A 24,849-nucleotide genomic window follows, 5' to 3' on the forward strand; every position below is an offset into this window, starting at 1 on the left:
GAATTATAAGACGTTGTCACGTCAAAAATCAAATCAACTCCTAAAACAAATTCAAATCAACTGCTAAAACAAATTCAAATCAACACAGGCTTCAAGCACTTAGAAGAAGAGGACCCAGAGAACTGTCCGTGTGGTGAAGAATTAATAGCACGTATGAATGATTTCCACGATGCACTCATGAGTCATGTTTCTTTGGGTGCTTTGCAAGAACCGGACGGTGATGTGAGTAATTTATTTATATGTATTTTGTCTATAAATAAATAAATAAATAAAATAAAAATTCTTTATTGACATAATTACACAGTTCAGAATAATGAATCCTTCGGCTCCTAAATAAAATTCTAAAATTCCTAAAGGTGACCTAAAAAAAGTGTCAGAAGTTTCTTTGGCAAGATTCAAAGATACCAAAATCGTCGATACTCCATGACGTGACGGTATTGCCATGACGGGACCTTGAAATATTACACTCAACGCGCCTAAAGAAGTTTCACTTCAATAGCTGAATCGATATGAATTATAATATTGTAGGTGGAAAATTGCTGAGGAAATAAGTCTGTTTTGGCTCAATTGTTTATTCTTGGTGTTTGTGTGTCCTGCAAAGCTATATATCGATTGGTGCAAATGAAGATATTATTAATTGAAGTTCATAGAATTAAAAAGATCAACATATTATATTAATACAAAGAAAGAAATAATATATTAATAGACGTTTTATAAACAAAAACATACAATTATAACTAAATCAAAAACTAAATTTCAGCAGTCATCAGAACCAGAAATAAAGAGGGGAGCATTTGGAAAACTGTACAACATCATCAACACTGTTAAAGAATTGGAAGAAGAACCAAAGGTAAACAACGAAATAAACAAGGTGTTTCGTTAAATACTAAAGAAATAAGTCTACTAATTGATAATAATATAACGTCACATACAATTTCATCCGTATTATAACTTTTTGTGACTAATAAAGATGAAAATGAAATAAATAATCTTAATTGTATTTCTAACATTAAATTTCATATCAATAAAGCAGTGATTAATAAAAAATAACACATTCACATTAACTAAACTTTAATTACAGGAAGAAACAGAAAGTGTTGTTGAGGAGGTAAAAGTAGATGAAAGAATTATAGAGTCCTCTAACTTAACAAAATTAAGTTCCAAAGTCTTTTAAGATGACATGTTACAAGTCTCTTTTGATATTAATGAATATGGAATACCTAACTATTGATTACATTACTATTAAAATAAATCAAGTGAACAAAGTGTCTTTGAGTCAATATCTATCAGAGTTAGAATAACATATTATTTTATGAATGACATATGTTGATATGTATGATATAATAAATCTTGTCTTGTTGTTACCACAAAGTTAATAAGTAAGTTCATAGCTTAGGATGTGTAAGGAATTTCTTTTATAGTAATTTGAACTAAATGACTTCGGAACTTTTACACCCGCACTTTATACTGATTTTTATTTAAGAATTCAGCCATTCTGAAACCAAAGCACACTTAGAATTTACAATGTGTTTTCTGATACAAAAGAAATGAGACGTAGATAAAGTACTTACAATACAAGTACGATATTTGTAGAATCCTGAGTATTCCGATAAAATATCAAACCTACTAATAGAAACCTTACATAGCATTTTTGTGATTCTGCAACACATTTTCCTTCTAACATAGAAAAACCATAAAAATGTCAAAATACATTGCTCGTTTTGTAAGAACACTGAAATGAGCACAAATTTAACACCCACGTTAGCAAGCAATGAACTCTAACTTATTATTAAAGAAAATAAACTTACAGGCGCTTGTAGAGGAACCAAGGAAAACGCCAGAAGAGAAATTCCGCAAAGTTTTGATACAGACGATAGTTAATTGGGCGGAGGAATCGCAGATCGAAACTCCTAAGCTTGTGAGGGAAATGTTTAGGTTCGTATTATTGTAATTATTATAAGAAAAGAAAGATTTTTTGAGAAATGTGCATTTAAATAATTTTATAGTAACAAATTTGAAGATTACGTGATAGAACAATAGATATATTTATTTAATAATGATTAAATTTATAAACAAAACGTCAAACTATCTTAATTTTAACTTTTCTATGTAAATATTTTAAGGTATTTTAAGTTAAACAAAGTAATGTTTATCTGTACAATAAAACAATTTGTGACTTAATCAAATTTTCAATATAATAAAGCATAAATCTAATTAATAATTTTCCAGTCTGCTAGTCCGTCAATACGACGCAGTAGGAGAACTAATCAGAGCTCTAGAAAAAACCTACGTCATAAATGCCAAAACAAAACTAGATGTAGCGGAGATGTGGGTCGGACTTAGCCAGATTCGAGCGTTGTTGCCAGTACAGATGAGCCAGGAAGAGGAGGAATTGATGAGGAAGAGGCTGTGGTAAGTAAACCTCGATACAAAATAGAATTTCAATAATTTTGAAAAAAGAGTGAAAGAAAGATATGAAATTTCCGAAAAAAAAATCTTTTCGCAATAATTTGTTAAAACTGAACTTGACTTTTGATTTTGCTTCGTGATTTATGTTAGTTTAATTCTACTATTTGATTTCATAAGATATTTCTATTTCAGGAAACTTGTCAACAACCACACGTTCTTCCAGCATCCAGATTTAATTCGGTAAGTTACATTAATATTTACATAAGTGGTGATTTCATCGAAAAATTTATTGCTGTTTCAAGTGCTAATATTAAGAACACTCTAGATTCTGATGTTAAACATACAGCAGGGAAGTTCAAACTAAGTTTATTTCTTTAAAGTAGTGCTATACAAGCTTGTAATACATGCTATAAAGAATCCTATTACTTCTGAACTAAATTAAGGTTTACATTAATTTCAAATGTGTTTGTATTTTTATAAATTGTTTGTATTGGATAACACATTAGGTGTTTGTAATTGTTGTAATGCTTTCTAAGCTCGTACAATTTTTGCTTAACGATTACTTGAACAATGAAAATGTCATAACTCATAATCCTCGAATAAAACCATTTAATTGAAAACAACCATTATACAGGGTGTTACGTGTCCACGAGAACGTAATGGCGGTAATGATGAACACGCTCGGGCGGCGCGCGCAGGCGCAGTCCGACGCGCCCGCCGCCTCGCCGCCCACACCCGAGGATAAGGAGAAGGTATACACACATACAGACAAACAAACCTTAAAGTAAATATTATTATTAGCCTTTGTTCGGACTTTACACAGACACACACAGATACAAAAAGAGGGCCAAAAACAGAACATACAATTAGACACAGATACATAGAGAGCAGATAACACAAAACACACACTAATAGACAGAAGGGCACTGATACACACGGAGGGACATAAACACAGATGCATTAAAACAGACAAATACTTATAAAAAAATAACACATAAGAACATTCATTCATAGATAATATAGTTAAGAACAGACACAGATGTACACATATAACCAAACATACAGATACACAAACATAGTCTATGCAAACGTGAAACAAACGAACAGACAATACACAGCGAAAAATTAATTAACAATTATTTGAAATGTAGCTTTTCATACATATTTAAAATTTATTGAATTTCACTCATTAGGACAAATCAATACATGACAATGAGATTAGCAAATCGTTAACTTTATATGGTTTTAACAAAAAACTAGACATCATACGCATAATTCGATAGCAATTCAATGTTTAATATCTCCCTTATTCTACTTCCTTTTCACTATATCTGTTTTATTATTCATAGAACATCCTTTATTCATTCCACGACACATGTATAATAAATCTTGTTAAACCACATTTTTATGATTATTGACGTGATAACGTCTTTAAAATCGTTTTAGTCGGGTGACATGTTCAGAAACTTGTGTCACACCAAAACCTCACGAGCGCGATCGCAGGTATAACGAGAGAGAGATGGACCGATCTCCCGTCTCATCTCGAGCGCTGCCACCAATAAGACGTTATCACGTAAACATCTCGATCGTAAACCTACTTTACAAACAACCAATTTTTTTATTTTAATTTATTTCCTTTTCCAGGACACCTCCCACGAGATGGTAGTAGCGTGCTGCCGTTTCCTCTGCTACTTCTGTCGCACGGGCCGACAGAACCAGAAGGCGATGTTCGACCACTTCGACTTCTTACTGGAGAACTCCAACATCCTGCTGTCCAGACCCTCGCTCAGAGGATCCACTCCATTAGATGTGGCTTACTCCAGCTTGATGGAGAACACGGAACTTGCGTTGGCTTTGAGGTTAGTAGAGTTAGAGTAGTGTAGAGTTGTAAAGCAACTCCAACATCCTGCTGTCAAACAAAACCTTTCTCTTGAATCATTCTCTGTCTATTAAAAAAAGAGCGTGTGTGCCAAGCACACGTGTAAGAAGTGAAACTTCTTTGGCAAGTTTCAAAGATACCAAAATCGTCGCCCTGCTCTATGACGTGACGGTATTGCCATGACGTGACTTGAAATATTACTGTCTGCGCGCCTAAAGAAGTTTCACTTCTAAAAAAAATAGTACCAAAGTAATCAAAATTATTAAAATTAATTTTCCCAATTTCAGAGAGCACTATCTAGAAAAGATAGCAGTATATCTATCTCGTTGTGGGCTTCAAAGTAACTCGGAGTTAGTTGAAAAGGGCTATCCAGATTTAGGTTGGGATCCCGTGGAAGGTGAAAGATATTTGGACTTCTTGAGATTCTGCGTTTGGGTAAGTTTTTTGAATATACCTAATTATTAATAATGATGCTATATCTTTATGATGGTTTGTTCTTAACAACCGAAAAAATTCAGTCAAAAGAATGATGTTTGTGATCAACTATTGGAAAATTATTGGTTGAATTCTTATAAATATTCATTCAATAGTGATTTACACGTGTGCACGTTGAAAGTACACTTTAAGCTAATTGTCATTTTATAAGTCTATTTTGTGGACGTCACACGTTATTTCATTGATTTTACATGTATTTTAACCTTCAAACATTAGCAGTAATTTCACTATCATACATTTACTGACTGACTATGAAACTTATAGGTAAACGGTGAAAGCGTAGAAGAAAACGCCAATCTAGTAATTCGTCTCCTAATCCGTCGTCCCGAATGTCTCGGGCCAGCTTTACGTGGTGAAGGTGAAGGTCTTCTTAAAGCGATAGTCGATGCTAATAAAATGAGTGAGAGGATTGCTGATAGACGGAAACTAAGAGATCTGGAAGCGGAGGGTGATGTTAGTGTAAGTATAATAGCTTTTGAAAAGGGGGTAGAAAGTTTGGGGAATAAGAATAGGGTCTAAAAATTGGGAAAAAGGTAGAAAAGATGCTTATTTAGTTATCGATCGCTCCTGATCAGCACTGTTAGTGGTGAAGAAGACTTCTGAAGTTATAGCACATTATAGTTAATGAAAATATGCAATACCAAATCAATCTGTATCAATATAAAAAAACTACTGTATAACTCAAAAGCAACAACGCTTATATTATGAAAAACACACTCACATAATTAAACTTCCAAAACACCACCAAAAAATTAAAACAAAAAAATTCCCAACTACCCTCCAAACCGACATATTTCCCTTACCATCCATAAATACACTTTTTTATTACCAAAACGATATACTAAAATCCAATGAAGTCCCAATTTCAGTTCAGTCATCCGCTTCCCGAATCAGATGAAGACGAAGACTATATAGATACAGGAGCGGCCATTTTGAATTTCTATTGCACACTTGTTGATTTGTTGGGAAGATGTGCGCCTGATGCTGCTGTTATTGCTCTTGTGAGTAGTATATCTATTAATACTAATTCTAATACTAATACTTATGCTAAATTTAATAGTCATAGTAATACAGATACAGATACTAATACCAATACTAATACAAATTATATTAAAAAGAAGAAAGACTTTATTGTTTGTTATGATTATTCCCGTCTTTCCAATAGAGGACTGGGCAAACGGCTAGTTTTCTTATTATATTTATATTTCAATAAAGACATAACTTTTGCTATGATTTGCAACAACAGATAAATGACACGCAAACTTTGTACTATTTGCTCAAATAATTTTTAACAACAAAAAAGACGTGTGGCACTCGGGGACTGCCGCGGTAAAGCTATTGCATGCTATGCCTTCAAGCCACACCTCCGCGCCCGTCCCCGTGGGGAGCGTGAGGTTTTTTCGTTACGGAATTTCTCGATTCGGTCCCCGCTCTCAAGGCCCGCGATAGAAGCTATGCAATAGCTTAAAAAAATATTCAACTTTTTCAGGGTAAAAACGAATCTCTCCGAGCTCGTGCTATCCTGCGTTCTCTAGTACCATTAGAGGATCTGCAGGGAGTACTGAGTCTTAGGTTCACGTTGAATAATCCAGCTGCTGGTGAAGAAAGACCTAAATCTGGTAAGAATCGATTATAAGTGAAACTAAATTGATATTAAAAGTTTAATTGAACCAATAAAATATGTGCTTACTAAATCATCCATATATGACAGAAAGTTAAAGAATTAAAAATCTGTAGCAAGTATTTAAGAATTTTCTATATTTATTGCTATAGCTGTATAAATAGTTTCAGTATTTTTTTGCAAATGCTATGAAATAGACCATAATGATTATAGAGAAAGTTTTGGAAAGACAATTGGAACTTTCAAAAAACATTCGAAATTCTAAACTATAAAAAATCACATTTTTTGAATTTATCTTCACAGACATGCCCTCTGGCCTCATCCCTGGACACAAGCAAAGTGTAGGTCTATTCCTTGAACGAGTGTATGGAATAGAAACACAGGAATTGTTCTATCGGCTTCTAGAAGAGGCTTTCTTACCTGATTTGAGAGCTGCTACTATGTTGGATAGAGTAAGTTTTTTTACTATATTGGTAATTATTGTTTTGAAATGTTCTTTTTTGGGTAATTATTGGTGAATTTAGAAATTTTATGGTTACAAATAGAATTTATGATATGTTCTGTGTAATATTTTAACAGTATGCTGGTATAAAGATTTGTCTGAGTTCATAACTACCTTCATATTTTGAATATTTCTTTATTGTCAATGTTTTGTCTGCAGCATCTGTAAAATGAATACCTTAAATGAAACCTTATCTGGAAACATTCCTTATTATATCTTTGTTCTTACTATCTATCTATAATATCATTAATTTCCTCCAGAACGACGACTGCGAATGCGACGCATACGAACATACGAACGTCGCGAACGACGTTAACTTTTATCGATGAAATGGCACCGATTAATTTCTTCAATCATATTATTTAAATTTACCAACAGAACGATCGCTCTTTCTTCTTTATTTGTTATGTCTTATGCCTCTTTCTTTATATTCTGTAATATATTATCTTCAACATCATTAATTTTCAGAATGACGGTTGTGAATCCGATATGGCGCTATCAATGAACCGCTACATCGGCAACTCGATCCTGCCCTTACTGATCAAACACGCAAACTTCTACAATGAAGCTGAGAATTATGCTAGTTTGTTGGACGCTACGTTGCATACTGTTTATAGGTTAGTTTTAACTAATTACAAGATAATCTTATAAAATAAGTATGAAAATTTAATACATCCACCACCAAAAATTCATTAAATTCAGTCGAGCTCTTTACTGTTTTTATTTTTAATTAATTTTATGTAATCTCAATAATTTATATCATTAATTGAACTTTGCCTTATTTCTTGACTTGACTAAAGCTTTCGAATTTGTCGCATATGCACATCTATTATTGAAACTGTATAGACAAAGTATTAGAAAACATACCTACTTGTAACTACATATTGAATATTCTCAAATTTAAGCAACCGATAGCAATTTGTAGTGAATCGAAGTAAAAGAAAAGCGTCAAATTAAAATTAAACAACAAAAGCATTCCACAAGGAAGTGTTTTAGGACCATTATTGTTTAATAAGCCACTGACTATTTCGACCACCGTACAAAGCCTATCCCGCTATACTACATAATATTACATTAGTAAAATATGAATAAACTAGCTGTGCCCTGTGGTTTTGTCCGCATTGCTCCGCTAAATAATATAATATATAATAAAATCGGCTATCTAACACCGAAAGAATTTTTCAAATCGGACATCGATCCCTAATCTCAGGAACTATAGGAATCGGTAGTTCCTGAGATTAGCGCATTCAAACAAACTCTTCAGCTTTATAATATTAGTATAGATTCATAATTATCCACCAGGTTATCCAAAAACCGCATGCTAACAAAGGGCCAACGAGAAGCAGTATCAGATTTCCTCGTCGCTCTAACTGCAGCGATGCAACCCTCCATGTTGTTGAAACTGTTGAGGAAACTCACTGTGGATGTGTCGAGATTGTCGGAGTATACTACTGTGGCTTTGAGGGTGAGTTCAATTATTATAAAAAAAATTTGGTTGTCTGTAAAGTCGGTTTACTGACGATAGTTGAACGTGACAACGTCCGATTGTGCTTCTTTGTCACTCGTTCCGCGCTCTCGCTTGCACTTCAAGCCTTACATGGAACGCTTCAGAGCGAGGTAACGCCGCATGAGTCATGTTTTTTCATGCGTGCAGCCGGCCCTATCGAATTATAAGACGTTGTCACGTCAAAAATATTAAAAAAAAGAAGTGTGGCACTCGGGACTGCCGCGGTAAAGCTATTGCATGCTATGCCTTCAAGCCACACCTCCGCGCCCGTCCCCGTGGGGAGCGTGAGGGTTTTTCGTTACGGAATTTCTGGATTCGGTCCCCGCGCTCAAGGCCCGCGATAGAAGATAAGCAATAGCTTAATAAGTAAACGACTAAAATTATTCCAGCTATTAACATTACACTACGAGCGCTGCGCCAAGTACTACGGCAGCACGGGCGGGCAGGGCGCGTACGGATCCTCCTCAGATGAAGAGAAACGACTCACAATGATGCTGTTCTCTAACATATTCGACTCGCTCAGCAAGATGGACTACGAGCCCGAGCTGTTCGGCAAGGCCCTGCCATGCTTGATCGCTATTGGTGAGATTTTGCACGAAAAATAGGGAAAAAATGCCAAAAAATTTCGATTTTTTGCCATTTTGATGCTATTCGCCAACATATTCGACTCGCTCAGCAAGATGGACTACGAGCCCGAGCTATTCGGCAAGGCCCTGCCATGCTTGATCGCTATTGGTGAGATTTTATCCAAAAAATAGTAAAAAAATGTCAAAAATTGAATTTTTTTTTTGCCATTTTGATGCTATTCGCCAACATATTCGACTCCCTCAGCAAGATGGACTACGAGCCCGAGCTGTTCGGCAAGGCCCTGCCATGCTTGATCGCTATTGGTGAGATTTTATCCAAAAAATTGTAAAAAAATGTCAAAAATTGTTTTTTTTTTTTTGCCATTTTGATGCTCTTATCCAACATTTTCGACTTCCTCAGCAAATGTACAAAAAATATGCATTTTTCGGGTTGGATATATTTAAAAAAATGTACGTTTCAGCTGTGATTGATAATTAGATAAATACAGTTTTACCTGAATAAATTTTGATATAACTTTCAACATTCTATATCCCACTTTGACTTAAGTAGAACAACAACAGTAAAAATACCAAAATATATTAAAAAGACGTGTGGCATTCGAGGACTGCCGCGGTAAAGCTATTGCATGCTATGCCTTCAAGCCACACCTCCGCGCCCGTCCCCGTGGGGAGCGTGAGGTTTTTTCGTTGCGGAATTTCTCGATTCGGTCCCCGCGCTCAAGGCCCGCGATAGAAGCTATGCAATAGCTTAAAAAAAATATCTCACATTTTGACAAATGTTTTTCCATTGACAGGTTGTGCTCTACCGCCCGACTACTCTTTGGTTAAGAACTACGACGATGAATTCTATGGAAAGGTTACTCAATCTACGGGTATGTATTAACTTTAAAATATTTAAATTCGGATATTTCTTGATTAAGTACCTATTTAGCAAAAAAAATTACTCCTATGTTGGATAAATTGAATGAATGAATTAAAAGACGAATAACAAGATATTCATCAATATTTTGTCAATAACAAATAAATAGAAAAAGCAGAAAATATTTCTTGTTTTTTGTCTTGGAGGATATCCTAAATACAAATTTTATTTAGGATATCCTACCGTCGGTGTACAAAGCTGAAAAGGACTTATAGTTTTGTATGCACTAATTACATAAAAAAGAGCGTGAGCACACGTGTCAAAAGTGAAACTTCTTTGGCAAGATTCAAAGATATAAAAATCGTCGCCGTACTCCATGACGTGACGGTATTGCCTTGAAATTTAACTCTCAACGCACCTAAAGAAGTTTCACTTCAAAAAATACTTAAAAATATATTTTTTTTGCTACAGAAATATTTATTTTTATTATTAAATCACAACTCAGGTGCAGACAATCCCCAATACGATCCACAACCAATCAACACATCATCTGTGGCTCTGAACAACGATCTGAACACGATCGTTCAGAAATTCTCTGAACATTACCACGATGCTTGGGCTTCTAGGTTAGTATTGAAATTATATTAATATTGTGTTCAAAGTTTGTTAATATTGTATTTAAAGTAATATGGTGTTTAAAGTAAGTAAATATTACGTTCAAAGTATGTTTTTATTATGTTCAAAGTTTTCTAATATTATATTCAAATTAAATTAATATAAGTTTTAAGTTTTTTAGCTACTTGATGCAATACTAAATTTAGTAAGTTATATTTTGTAGTATATGCTTTTAAAATTTGTCTAAGTCTTATAATAAATGTATGAATAAATTAATTTTACAGGAAAATCGAAAACGGTTGGGTTTACGGCGAATCTTGGTCAGACAGCCAGAAGACACATCCGCGACTCAAGCCTTACAACATGTTAAACGATTATGTTAGTATCGGAATATATATTAAACGTGTTATAATTAAGAATTTGGACTATTTTTTCAAAAACATAGGTTTATTCATATAGCAGAGCAAAAAAGTAAAAACTGTAGCAACAGTCCTCATCAAATAACAGTCACAATAGTCCATACTTCTCTAACCATTATAAACTAAAAACCGTCGTCTCTCATCATTGCAAACAAGTATTATATTATAATTAAAGTATATTATTTTCATAAAATATTTAAAAAAAAGAACACTATCAATTTTAGTTTTCCTCCATATTTCCAAATTGCATTTAATACAAAAAACATCAACTATGTATAACCTTTTAGGAGAAAGAACGCTACAAAGAACCGGTCCGCGAATCACTAAAAGCTCTCCTCGCTATCGGCTGGTCGGTAGAACATTCTGATGTGGACATACCTTCAAACAACAGGTCATCTATGCGAAGACAATCGAAGAGTGGCATTGTGAGTATCGCATACATATACACAGACATACACATACACAGACATACATATACACAGACATACGCATACACACAGATAGACGTCAAACTCAAACATTTATTTTCAATTAGACTTCTTTTAGAAGCACTTTCGAATCGTCATTACATATTTTTAACAATTACCGATTCGGAAAGCAGTATCTATGGAGAAGAACCGGCAAGAAACTCCATAGTTGCTCTTTTAAAATCATGTCAGTATTACAATTTAATTTTACATATCATGTAACTTATATCTAACTTCATAATATATCATAATACGCCAAAGAACTATCCTGTGGTTCTTACGCGACAACCCTCCATGGATTTTCATCTTCCATGTATTCCTTTACACTGTAATAGGCTCTCACGCACACTATGTCACACACACACACTGTGTGTTATACAAACACACACTTGTGAGTTTTGTGTATGTCTTTTCATGTCCAAATCCGTTAATGTATACCAAGAAATCCCTAACAAATATCGTATCTGAAAATTTCCGTATATAACTTATTGTATTTTTCACGCTACAAGGAAGACGGAGCGGTATTTATAACATTATCTTATGCTATTTTACACCATTTATGTACTTGCATTTCCTTTTTCCCTCACAAACAATAAAAAAGAGAGTGTGAACCGAGCACACGTGTCGGAAGTGAAACTTCTTTGATATTCAAAGATACCAAAATCGTCCCTTACTCCATGACGTGACTGTATTGTCATGACCTTGAAATTTTACTCTCAACGCGCCTAAAGAAGTTTCAATTCAAAATAATTAAAAAAATATTTTCATAGTTGTGTTTTCAAAATATTGTTACCCCTATTCCTACCCTTATTGTAACTAATTTATCTTATTTTATGCAACCAGAGAACCCCAGATGTATTGGTAAGTGCGGTTTATGAGCACAATACTAAATACTAATGTTTGAAGGTTTAGCTTCTATAAAATTATGCCTAAGTCTAGTATAACATCACACAGTAAAGAAAAAAGCTTCAGATTACCATAAGGAGTATTGAGCTAAAAAAATACAACAAATACATAATTTTCCCAGCTTTTAGGAACGATTTAAAGAAAAAAACTTTTCCAAGTTCTGAAATAAATGAACCAGAATATCAACGTTAAATTATGCATTAAAAATTATTTTTAAATAGTTAAAACTCAGCGCTTAACATTATGCTATGCCGAGCATACTATTACGTACCGTTATTTTTTCAAATATTTATAAACTTTTGTGTAATTGTAAATGGAAGACACGGGCTCCTGAAAAATTATTCTTACTATCTTAGGAGCCTAGGTCACTTTGATTTGTAAAATTATTATGTGAAAATAAATGTTTGATAGTACAAAACTAAAAATGAAAAAAGACGTGTGGCACTCGGGGACTGCCGCGGTAAAGCTATTGCATGCTATGCCTTCAAGCCACACCTCCGCGCACGTCGGAATGGGGAGCGTGAGGTTTTTTCGTTACGGAATTTCTGGATTCGGTCCCCGCGCTCAAGGCCCACGATAGAAGCTATGCAATACCTAAAAAAAATTAAGTTACCAATCAAAATCTCATGTTATTTTTAATAACAAACCCAGGATTCCGCAACCCCCTTCAACTACAACCCGCACCCGGTCGACATGACGAATCTCACTCTCTCCCGAGAGATGCAGAACATGGCGGAAAGATTAGCTGAGAACGCACATGATATATGGGCGAAGAAAAAGAAGGAGGAATTGGTCACTAACGGCGGTGAGTTGAAAAAGATTAAGAAAGATTGCAAAAGATGAAAAAAGATTCAGATTTTGGAAGCTGAAGAAGCTAGTACAATTTAAGAAAGGTTTATTCTTAAATTGTATTAGCTTCTTCAGCTTCCGAATAATAACAGATTTAAAAATTCATTATATTATTTTCCCGACAGATCTAAATTATTATACTCGCGTAAAATCAAACACCATAAAATACTATTAAATGATTAAGAAAGGTTATAAAAGATAATAAAATGATTAAGATTTTGGAAGCTGAAGAAGCTAGTACAATTTTGCTAGCTAAGGTTAATTTTGGTATGAAATCCTCGTAAAACTTTGCTGGTTGGTATTTTTTAGAAAACAGTTGACCAAATAGTTGACCTAACATTAAGTTTATGGTGTTAAATACCTTATAAAAAACAGGGTTTATAACAGTATCCGCAAATTTGAAATTTACTCATGTTTTTTATCGTGTTAAAAAAAATAATGAACTAAACTTTAATGTAGGTGGAATCCATCCCCAACTCGTACCATACGATCTCCTAACCGACAAGGAAAAGAAGAAAGATCGAGAACGTTCTCAAGAGTTCCTTAAATACCTCCAATACCAAGGCTACAAGTTACACCGTCCAAGCAAAGCCACGCAAAGTGATACGGAACAGACCTCTACGGGGGTAGCAATAGAGCTCAGATTTGCATATTCGTTGTTGGAGAAGTTAATACAATATATCGATAGAGCGACCATTAATATGAAGCTATTGAAGCCATCAACTACGTTCAGTAGACGGTCCAGCTTTAAGACGAGCACAAGGGATATTAAGTTTTTCTCAAAGGTATGTTTTTTGGCTAATTTTTTTTTTGGAAATTTCTTGATTTGTTTTGTTCAAATTGTATTTAAAATTGTTGCTTATGTATATTACTGCGGTTTAAACTTTATCCGAAATAAATAGTTCTCTTAAATTCTGCAAAAAAATATTTTGACGAATTAACATCAAAACCTGAAATGAATATTACGTAAAAAAGACTGACCCACATTTTCTTATAAGTAAAATAGATAAAAGATTTATTTTCAATTACAAGCAAGACAAAAAGGAGATAAAATACTTCAAAAAGGTATAAATTATAGATGGATGTTGTGAATTTAATCGTGAATTATCTTAGTCGCTGTGCTTCTTAGATTCCATCATAAAATTGAAATGATGGTCACAAAATTATGCTTCACTGTGATATTTTTGCAAAAAATATTTGTCTCGAATTCTCAAACTTGATTAGTTAGTCGTTTAGAATATATTACCTCCCATGAAAATTGATATAGTTAGATTAAGATTTAAAAAAGAGAGAAATAACAGGGGTACAAAAAATGTTCTAAAGAAAGTAGATCAGGGGCCTTAGACAAAGTAACTATTAAAAAATGATAACGAAGTTAGAAAAGGCAAAAATGTATGGGATTGACATACGCCGCGTTAGATCACGTGGTCTATCTAATGTCAATCCCATACATTTTTCCTTTTCTAACTTCGTTATCGTTGTTTAATTGTTACTTTGTCTAAGGCCCTAGGAGACTATATTTCAATTCGCTAATGATTCCTAACGACAACAATTCACATGAGGAAGTATTTTATTAATATTTATCTAAAACTTCAATTAATTCACTTCTTCATCAATTTAAATTGAGATTTAGGTAACGTTTGAGAATTCGATCACCAGCCAATGTGTCTACACAATGCTTATTGTACCTATCGCTCAAATCATCAAGCAAGCCAAGGCATAAATGTCTGCTTCTCTTTATTACAACCAATATAATAAATGTGTGTGTCTGTTTATAAACCTGCGTCCTCACTAAGTCTTAAAGCAATGTTATTTCCAGTGTGGGAAAGTGATGGCGCTAGACGATCTATATAGCGCTGTCATTTTTCCACATTAAAAATCATACTGCTTTAAGACATTATGGTAGGGGAAGACATCATGGAAACAGTTATTAAAACCAATGTAGTAATTCTTATATTGATAAATTCTGGTAACACCCAGTTATTAAAATCAAAAGTAATATTAATATTAATAAATTCAGGTGGTACTACCATTAATGGAGAAATACTTCTCAACACATCGGAACTATTTCATCGCGGTAGCAACAGCTACTAATAATGTTGGAGCGGCGAGTCTTAAGGAGAAAGAAATGGTAGCAGCGCTGTTCTGTAAACTTGCTAGCTTGTTGAGATCTAGGTATGGGTTTTATTTTATTTATATTTTATAACTAGCGGCCCGCCCCGGCTTCGCCCGTGGTACATATGCAAAATAGATGTTGGCCGATTCTCAGACTTACCCGATATGCACAGAAAATTTCATGAGAATCGGTCCACCCGTTTCGGAGGAGTATGCAGACTAACATTGTGACACGAGAATTTTATATATAAGATAATGTTTTGCCCAATGTTTAACATAATGTTTTGCAACTGAAATTTTCATATTTTTGTGTCTTCAATGTAATTAGGGTTTGGGAGTAACTATTGAAGGCCTTAATCCAAGTTCAAGAACGATCTTCTTTTATTCTTTGACGTTTTTGAAATTTTTTGAATAGATCAACCAATAATGGTACCAAAATTACTTTTACTGCAATCTCATAGAATTTAAAGCTTTTTGAACTTATTTATCAAACGATTTTTCACGAACACGAATACGAAATTTTGTTATTCTAACAAAATTTCGTATTTACTATTTTCATTCTTTCTTTTTCCCTTCTGATACAATATTTTAATTTACCAGACTGGCAGCGTTCGGACCAGACGTGCGTATAACAGTGCGTTGTCTCCAAGTACTTGTTAAGGGAATAGATGCAAAGTCTCTAGTGAAGAATTGTCCAGAATTCATTAGGACGTCCATGTTGACGTTCTTCAATAATCTGGCTGATGATCTGGGACATACTATATTGAATTTACAGGAGGTGAGGTTTAGTTAAATTTAATATTGTCTTTTTCGTTTAGTGGCTCAAGTAAAGGAAAGTATAACTTAAGTAAAATATTATGTAGAATTACTGATAATTTGTTATTTTAATTGCGGCTCTTATTCTAGAACTTTACCTTTAAAAAAGATGACTTGGATAGATAGCTTTGTTGGAACAATACAATTTTTGCATGCCCTAAACCTAAAACCCTAACGTCTAAATTCAAGTCCTAGGACTTTTCCAGAAGCAACCACAGATAATTACAAAATAAGTAATTAAACCAGTAAACATAAGACATTTTACTCAAGTAATTGTAAGTAGTATATTAATTTAAGTAATTATAATGAATTTTATCTACAGGGTAAATACGCTCACCTACGAGGCACTCATCTCAAAACCTCAACATCTCTGGGCTACATCAATGGAGTTCTTCTTCCAGTACTAACGGCTATGTTCGACCATTTGGCCAATTGCGAGTATGGTGCTGATTTGCTTTGTGAGTATAACAATTATGTATTTTTGTTTGTTGATTAAATTTTAGGTAATGTCCAAGATTGTAAAGGTATGCCGGGATAAATTCAATATTATGGTGGTATAATTCTTAACCATTTTTGCAAAAAGAAGCAACTGAGTATGAGAAAAATGAGTAAACCTAAAAGGGCCATAAATACTTATTATCTGCTGCTAGAGAAGGAAAACTAAGTATAGTCAAAAAAATGAAGGAAGTATAACAGCTACTTTAATTACAATTTCAAATAAACAACAATAAAATTGACAATTAGTTCTTACACAATTCAAATTTTTTATTTATAATTATTTAATCACTATCCGACTCGTCATCATCATCATCGTCGTCGTCATCATCATCACTATCGCTTGATTCTTTAAACAAATTGTACGCCGTTTTACATTCTCTTTTGCAAGCTTTCGTGAAAGACTTTTTCTTCCCTCCACATTCAGTCGTCGAACATGCACTATCTCTAGCATAGTAACAAGCTTTAGTACATTTCTTTGCGGATAATTTTTGACATGCCTTTTCGAATCTATCGCGGAGAGTGTTAATCGTTTTGTAGTCTTTCGTGTCGTTTTGTAGCTCCTTTTCTTGGTTCACCTAAAAGATTATTTTAGTAAGATCATGCGCCTAATAGCTTATATTGGGCAAATTTAAATTCTGATATTTTTGAAACTTACCTGCAATCCAATTCTCATTGCTGGAAGACATAGTTCAATATATTTAGATATTTCGGTACCTAGAAAAATAATTTTATGGAATTTATTAAACTATTATTAGTAAAATGCTGTCGCTAAATATTTTTCTTTGACTTACCACTGTTTCGTCTGTCAAGGTTGAATTCATCTGATTTTATAGTGTCTGATGATTTGTTTTTATTAACGAATTCCTTGATGCATCCCTTTTTAGAATTTTCTTTAAAACTGCTTTTAAGCGAACTTTTGCATTTGGATTGCAAGCGACAGACTGTTTTGCAAACAGCTTTTAAAGCCTGAAATAAAAGTAAAACTTTAATTAACATAAAAGGCAGTAGAGACATAATAATTTATGGATTTACATCCTACAGTTATAACACTACAGTTTATTTTGTTCACAGTTTTACAGTACAGTTAATTTTGTTTAAAAATTCTTACTTTATAGCATTTTCTCACAGCCACTTGTAAACAGGCATCGCCGTACGCATTTCGTAGTAAATAACTTTTCAGTTTCTCTTTCTCTATTATTTCACTTTCAGGATTTGAATCTGATGAAATTTCATCATTATTATCTTTATCTTCAATTGCTTTCGGTCTTGTTATTCTGAAATTGACGTGCTCATCATTTAGATGTTTAAGACTGATTGGTTTATGTACCACCTCTTGCCACAATCGATCTGGTGAAAATATTTCAGCATAGATAATTCTTTTGACTTTTCCGTCCCTTTCCGTTTTAGATCTTAAAATTGGACGAGGTACTTTATTAAAATTCCTTTTTGCGTCACTCTTTATGTTCTCTTTCTGTATTTTGAATCGTGTTTTTATATTTTTGTCTGTTTTATGACGCTTTGTATTTTTACTCTTCAGTTTGTGCTTCCGATCTTTAGGTTTCTTTTCAAGTGTGTAATTAAAACGTTTAGTTACTATTTGCATTTGATGAGATTCTTCACTTGTAGATTTATCGTATAGTTTTGCTATGCTTTCACTTACATTGAAAAGCATATTATTTCCTTCAACACTTTGCACGATAATAATTTCTGAGTCGTTCTTAGGACCTTCAGATGATTGCTTTTCGTAACTTTCTTCAGTATCTTCATCGAATATCATTTGAGTCATTTGTAAACCTTCAGTTGTTGGTTCGGTGTGGACGTCATCTCTCTCATTACTATCAGATGCTTTATAAGACTTAAATTTATTTTGTTTTTGCGCGTCGGCTTGTGAATTATCTTCGTTCGACTTGTATATGTCTTGCAATTGTTCATAATTCTTTATTAGTTCTTGCAGTAATTTATTGGCCGATGAAATATTTTTTAGTACATCGTTAAAAATATTTTCCTTCACTTCATCGCTATTTCTTATTATTATGGTTTCTTTACCTAGTACCTGTTTATTATATATAAGAAAAATTTTCAAAAAATAATTTAAAATTTAGAAAATGTGAAATCAATAGTTAAAATGTACTTTACCGAAGCAACATTTACAAGTAAGAGCACGTGTAGCCTGAAATTATAAAACCACATTTGAATTTACAAAACATATGGAAATAATAAAGCATATCACCTTTTATGCGTTTTGCTTTTTATGCAATGCAATACCCATAAAAATAAATAATAAGATATTTTTGCAACGTAAATTTATTGTTTCTTACGCAATTTGCTTTAGAATTACTTCAATAACTAGAGCTAATTTTGTGAGATGTACCTACTATATCATTATGTTAACAAAATACTTGCCTATAAAGTACCTACTTACTTGAAATGTAATATTATTCACTTATAGGACAAAATATACTATTCTTATATAGGTAGTAAACATGCTACCGGTATAGGTAGTAAAATTACCGGTAGCGTAGTCGCACACTACGCTACATACAAAATATGTATGTGAGATACTCCGCGGCGACTAGTCTCCGAAACTTGCAGGATACTTGAATCGCCTGTGCGTATCGTAACGGGAGAATGGCCTAATTGTTACGTTTGTAAAAACATAAACTAGTCGTTATAATATTTTCAGATTTTGATTTGTATCTTAAAGAATAAATAAGAAAATTGTGAACGCTAAACAAGCTAAAAGTTAAGCTTTAGCTAAAAAATTACAATACAATAATTTATACTAAAGAATAATTGTATCCATGAATACAATTTCAAAAATAGTATTAGTAAAGTCGTAGTTGTAGTAGTAGTAGTAATTATAAACGTATTTTATTTCAGTGGACGAGATTCAAGTAGCGTCGTATAAGATGTTGGGATCGCTCTACACTTTGGGAACAGACGTAGCTCTGACGCACGACAGGAAATATCTTAAAACTGAAATAGAGAGGCACAAAAATGCATTGGTAAGTTATTTGTGTATCATAAAAGGCTACATAGGTTTAACGATGAATGTACTGTTAATTCCCTGCATTTTAAAATACCTTAAATGTGAATTCTAAGCCTGGAAGCATCTGTAAGTTAACCTAACTTTTCAACTGACTTCGAAAAGGAATAGTTTCTCATTTCGACTGCTTTTTTTTGGGTTTGTTACTCCATTACATTCGACTGGGTGAACAGATTTTAATGATTCTTCCTAATTTGAAAGTTGGTCGCCTCCCACGTGTCCATTTTAGTCTTATTCCGATAATTTCAATGTGATTTACTTTTTTTAAATAATTTTAAAAGTATTCAAACAACCATATTTTAACTTATTATTATAGCATGTCTAAAATTTTATTACCCAGGGTTCATGTTTGGGCGCGTTCAGTTCAACATTCCCGGTGGCGTTCTTGGAGCCTCATCTCAACAAACACAACCAATTTTCGCTGTTAAATCGTATAGCTGATCATTCTTTGGAAGCTCAAGGTATTTTTATAATATTTTTCTTGAGAAAAAACTAAGAGAAGATTATGTTATTTTAACATAAGTAATTGCGGGTTATTTTGATTATCAAACTGCCCTACTTATATTAAACTTGAAACAATATGTAAGATGTTTTGTAATTTGATGATTAAATTGAAATTAGCAGTTTAACTAAAAAGTAAATATGTTTTTATACTTCTTAATCTGAAAAGAAACTACTTATAAAAGTGAAGTCCCATGTTCCCTAGTGAGGTAAATCAAACTACTTATACCTAATAGCCATATAACCCAGAAGTATAGTTGGATACTTTGAAATAGCTTAAAAATGTTCTTCAAAATAATCTGCTATAAGACCAAATCTTTTGACCATTCATTTTTTTAAACATTTGATCCTCAGACATTATGGCCAAGATGGAGCAATCCATGCCCACACTAGAAACGATTCTAAACGAAGTAGATCAATTCGTAGAATCAGATAAAACATATAACGAAGCACCTCACATTATTGATGTGGTGATGCCTTTATTGTGTTCGTATCTACCGTTCTGGTGGGCACAGGGACCTGATAATGTTACTCCTACTGGCGGGTAAGTTATTTCTGCTATTTTTAATTTTAATCATATTTCTGCTACAATAAATTAGATTCTTTGAAAGAATTCATAGACTGTTTGAAAGTATATCTGCTATTATAAATGTGACGTTTGTGAGACCTTACGAGTAATTGGAAGGTCATATTGTGATAACTATTTTGATAAGTGTTTTCAGTTGGCTACTTTTTCAAGTAAAATTTATTTTCGTTAGTTTTGACTTCTACCGTTGACACCGATTTTTAAAGTGAATCGTTTAATTTTTTGTTTAATAAATAGCTTTTGATAACTGTTTCAAGTACATTTTTAAAGTATAATACCTACCAATAAACTAATCAAAAATACTTATATAAACAACACTTCATTGTTTTAAGTTATTATTTTTGTAATAGCTATTTTTAGCTGATACACACACGTTCTTTTTTAACGTGATAACGTTTTTAAAATCGTTTTAGTCGGGTGACATGTTCAGAAACTTGTGTCACACCAAAACCTCACGAGCGCGATCGCAGGTATAACGAGAGAGAGACGGACCGATCTCCCGTCTCATCTCGAGCGCTGCCACCAATAAGACGTTATCACGTAAACATCTCGATCGTAAACCTACTTTACAAACAACCAATTTTTTTAAAGAAAATATCTGAATTTTAAATTCCAGCAACCACGTAACCATGGTAACCGCGGAGCACATGAACCAACTCCTCAAGAATGTGCTAAAACTAATAAAGAAGAACATAGGCAACGAGAGCGCCCCCTGGATGACACGCATCGCAACTTACACGCAGCAGATAATAGTGAACAGCTCGGAGGAGCTGCTGCGCGACGCGTTCCTGCCGCTCGCCGAGCGCGTGCGCCGCCGCACTGACAACATGTTCCACAAGGAGGAGAGCCTGCGCGGATTCATCAAGGTGAGTGTGCAGTATAGGGCACGGCGAGGAGTTATGGTGTACAATATAGTGCACGGCGAGGAGTTATTGTGTACAGTATAGTGCACGGCAAGGAGTTGCGGTGTACACTATAGTGCACGGTGAGGAGTTGCGGTGTACACTATAGTGCATGGTGAGGAGTTGCGGTGTACACTATATTGCATGGCGAGGAGTTGAGGTGTACAATATAGTGCACGGCAAGGAGTTGCTGTGTACACTATAGTGCACGGTGAGGAGTTGCTGTGTACACTATATTGCACGGCGAGGAGTTATGGTGTACAATATAGTGCACGGTGAGGAGTTGCGGTGTACAGTATGGTGCACAGCTAGGACTTGCGGTGTACACTATAGTGTACGGCAAGGAGTTGCGGTTTACAATATAGTGCATGGCGAGGAGTTGAGGTGTACATTCTAGTGTACGGCAAGGAGTAGCGGTGTACACTAAATTGCACGGAGTGGAGATGCGGTGTACACTGTAGTGCATGGTGAGGAGTTGCGGTGTACACTAGTGCACGGTGAGGAGTTGCGGTGTACACTAAATTGGACAGAGTGGAGTTATGGTGTACAATATAGTGCACGGTGAGGAGTTGCGGTGTACACTATAGTGCACGGTGAGGAGTTGCGGTGTACACTATATTGCACGGCGAGGAGTTATGTTGTACAACATAGTGCACGGCGAGGAGTTATGGTGTACAGTATAGTGCATGGCTAGGAGTTGCGGTGTACACTATAGTGTACGGCAAGGAGTTGCGGTGTACACTATAGTCACGTGAGGAGTTGCGGTGTACACTATATTGCACGGTGAGGAGTTATGGTGTACAATATAGTGCACGGCGAGGAGTTATGGTGTACAGTATAGTGCACGGCTAGGAGTTGCGGTGTATACTATAGTGTACGGCAAGGAGTTGCGGTGTACACTATAGTGCACGGCGAGGAGTTGAGGTGTACATTATAGTGTACGGCAAGGAGTTGCGGTGTACACTATAGTGCACGGTGAAGAGTTGCGGTGTACACTATAGTGCATGGCGAGGAGTTGCGGTGTACACTATAGTGCACGGCAAGGAGTTAGGGCAACATTATACCATCTTAATATACTATTATAAAGGCGAAAGTTTGTAAGTATGGATGTATGGATGTATGGATGTTTGTTATCTTTCACGTAAAAACTACTGAACCGATTACAATGAAATTTAGCACACCTGTATGTGTTCTAAATTTCATTTGGGTAACTTGGATTAACACACAGGATAGGTTTTATCCCGGAAATCCCACGGGAACGGGAACTATGCGGGTTTTCCTTTGAAAACGCGGGCGAAGCCGCGGGCGGAAATCTAGTTGTCATATATGCTAAAGTACACACATTGTCATTGTTATTGCCACACATTATTTTTAATTTGTTCACGATTACTGGACACCGTTGACATGACATGCTCTTTTTAATAACTTTTCGTAGATATACCTCATCATGTGCTTACAAGCAAAACTCGTGATTCAAAAAAAAAATCCAATTAACAATAATATTTAGCAGTTCAAAGCCATTAAAAATATAATTTACACAGGCCAAAGGGTTAATCGATTAGGTTTAGGCTAATTATTTTTTTGTCAATTTCCAAAATGGTTAAATCGTTTTAATTTATATCTAAAAGACAACTACAGTACAATTTTAATAATTTCCTATACTATTTTAGTTTTCAGTTAAATTAAATTGACTCCTACCCTCATATCCACAGTCATCAACAGACGACACCTCCCAAGTGGAGTCCCAAATACAAGAAGATTGGCAGCTCCTAGTTCGAGATATTTATTCGTTCTACCCGCTGCTTATCAAGTATGTGGACTTGCAGAGAAACCACTGGCTGAGGAATAATGTGCCTGGTGGGTATTGGTTTAAGTTGCATTTTTGTGTGGCATGGTTAGTTTATTATTGTTTTGCTCTTGGACGTAAAGAAGGTTCTCTAGAAAAGTTTAGAACTGGGTTAAATAAATTCTGCCAATTTTTTATGTGAATCCTGGCGAATAAGTTTCGAATTGTTTGTTTGTCAGAAAAGTAAGCAAAAATTTGGAAATAAGATAATGGTGGCCAGAAACTTACTTTTTATTCATAAGTGTGTCAATATAATATACCTACTTGGTACTTTTCGTACTTTTCAAGCATTACCTAAACATTAATATTGCCACTTAATTCTTTTCTAACAGAGGCGGAAGAGCTCTACAACCACGTGGCCGAAATATTCAACATCTGGTCCAAGAGCCAGTACTTCCTCAAGGAAGAACAGAACTTCATTTCCGCCAACGAAATTGACAACATGGTAAGTTGCTAAATTTGTTCACGCCATTATGTCATCTATTCCTATTTCTATAAAGGCGCAAATAGCTTGTGCAGAGCCTTTTCTATGTGTATTAAGCACTTTTTTGGCACATAGGTGTTGATAATGCCCACAGCGACTAGACGAGTGACTACGATTGTTGATGGCACCCCTCAAGGTGGCGGAAAGGTAATTGTGTTTGTCTGTTTGTCCCTCTGTACTGTCTTCTTTCTATTTCCGTGTGTTCACTAACTTGTAATGTAAGTATTGTTTAGGTTGTATGAATTTATAGCACATTTTGGTATGATTGATATTTTTCATTGATTGAAGGTATTTTGAGGCAATTGCATCCTTGTCTATTTTGATTTTTTCGAAGGATCGAGTTTAAAATTTCTTATAACATAGAATAATTAAAACAGAAAAGGTAAAATTATTTTTATGTGGAGTAGTTTGCTTTTTTTAATAGCTTAGTATTATTTGATTCGCTTGGTACAAACAATCATACTTACAAAACGCAGTAAACAGACGCATGTTCACTTTTTGAAAAATAATTTAAATGAAGTTTGAATAATGGAATTAAAAACGAGAAATGAATAAGTTTTCCACAAAATTTTCTGTAGCTTAGATATATTTTTTTATACTTACTTATACCTAAAGCTTAATTCACAATTTAATTTTAAAATAATTATACTAACGATATTGAGACACAATTTATATTATTATTACATTATTGTAAGCTCTGAAGACTTTTATTCCACAATTTAAGTTTATTTAATTTAGTAAGTTCTCAAACTTTTCTACCGTTTCATAATTTTACATTCACCAATACGTTTAAAAACATCATAGCAAAGACCTATTTTCGGAAGACCAAAAATCTTCAGGGTTCACAATTACACCAAATCATTATAGACGACTATAAACAACTAAACTCAGAATCGCATATTAAAAGTTCGTCAAAAATCTGATCGTCATAAATACAAAA

At 34.2% G+C, this 24,849-nt stretch overlaps 2 protein-coding genes across 2 annotated transcripts in view; one reads left to right on the plus strand and one right to left on the minus strand.

Moving 5' to 3' along the window:
* The window catches only part of RyR (Ryanodine receptor), a 114,215-nt gene that overhangs the window by 62,853 nt on the left and 26,513 nt on the right, over positions 1–24,849 (plus strand). The window contains exons 51-82 of the mRNA XM_089711982.1: positions 89–222; positions 761–850; positions 1,811–1,935; positions 2,230–2,412; positions 2,602–2,649; positions 3,044–3,161; positions 4,054–4,268; positions 4,576–4,723; positions 5,048–5,242; positions 5,653–5,784; positions 6,273–6,402; positions 6,708–6,856; positions 7,375–7,523; positions 8,209–8,371; positions 8,803–8,995; positions 9,795–9,872; positions 10,365–10,485; positions 10,759–10,852; positions 11,181–11,318; positions 12,204–12,221; positions 12,918–13,071; positions 13,575–13,900; positions 15,136–15,290; positions 15,831–16,008; positions 16,369–16,504; positions 19,425–19,549; positions 19,931–20,051; positions 20,446–20,635; positions 21,294–21,543; positions 23,292–23,436; positions 23,758–23,870; positions 23,985–24,056. Of these exons, the coding sequence (XP_089568108.1) occupies positions 89–222; positions 761–850; positions 1,811–1,935; positions 2,230–2,412; positions 2,602–2,649; positions 3,044–3,161; positions 4,054–4,268; positions 4,576–4,723; positions 5,048–5,242; positions 5,653–5,784; positions 6,273–6,402; positions 6,708–6,856; positions 7,375–7,523; positions 8,209–8,371; positions 8,803–8,995; positions 9,795–9,872; positions 10,365–10,485; positions 10,759–10,852; positions 11,181–11,318; positions 12,204–12,221; positions 12,918–13,071; positions 13,575–13,900; positions 15,136–15,290; positions 15,831–16,008; positions 16,369–16,504; positions 19,425–19,549; positions 19,931–20,051; positions 20,446–20,635; positions 21,294–21,543; positions 23,292–23,436; positions 23,758–23,870; positions 23,985–24,056 (4,586 nt within the window). The remainder of the gene's footprint in view (positions 1–88; positions 223–760; positions 851–1,810; positions 1,936–2,229; positions 2,413–2,601; positions 2,650–3,043; positions 3,162–4,053; positions 4,269–4,575; positions 4,724–5,047; positions 5,243–5,652; positions 5,785–6,272; positions 6,403–6,707; positions 6,857–7,374; positions 7,524–8,208; positions 8,372–8,802; positions 8,996–9,794; positions 9,873–10,364; positions 10,486–10,758; positions 10,853–11,180; positions 11,319–12,203; positions 12,222–12,917; positions 13,072–13,574; positions 13,901–15,135; positions 15,291–15,830; positions 16,009–16,368; positions 16,505–19,424; positions 19,550–19,930; positions 20,052–20,445; positions 20,636–21,293; positions 21,544–23,291; positions 23,437–23,757; positions 23,871–23,984; positions 24,057–24,849) is intronic.
* On the minus strand, positions 16,826–18,734 carry LOC149476568 (uncharacterized). Its single transcript, XM_089711644.1, has 5 exons — positions 18,681–18,734; positions 17,653–18,597; positions 17,339–17,510; positions 17,200–17,258; positions 16,826–17,119 (listed from the first exon to the last, which is right to left on the minus strand). Exons 1-5 carry the CDS (start codon positions 18,732–18,734, stop codon positions 16,826–16,828), a joined length of 1,524 nt encoding a protein of 507 aa, XP_089567770.1.

The sequence above is a fragment of the Colias philodice genome, chromosome 27, assembly GCF_061535455.1.
Source record: "Colias philodice isolate Cphi_HAF_F1 chromosome 27, ilColPhil1 Martin Lab GWU primary, whole genome shotgun sequence".
Classification (NCBI taxonomy): Eukaryota; Metazoa; Arthropoda; class Insecta; order Lepidoptera; family Pieridae; genus Colias; species Colias philodice.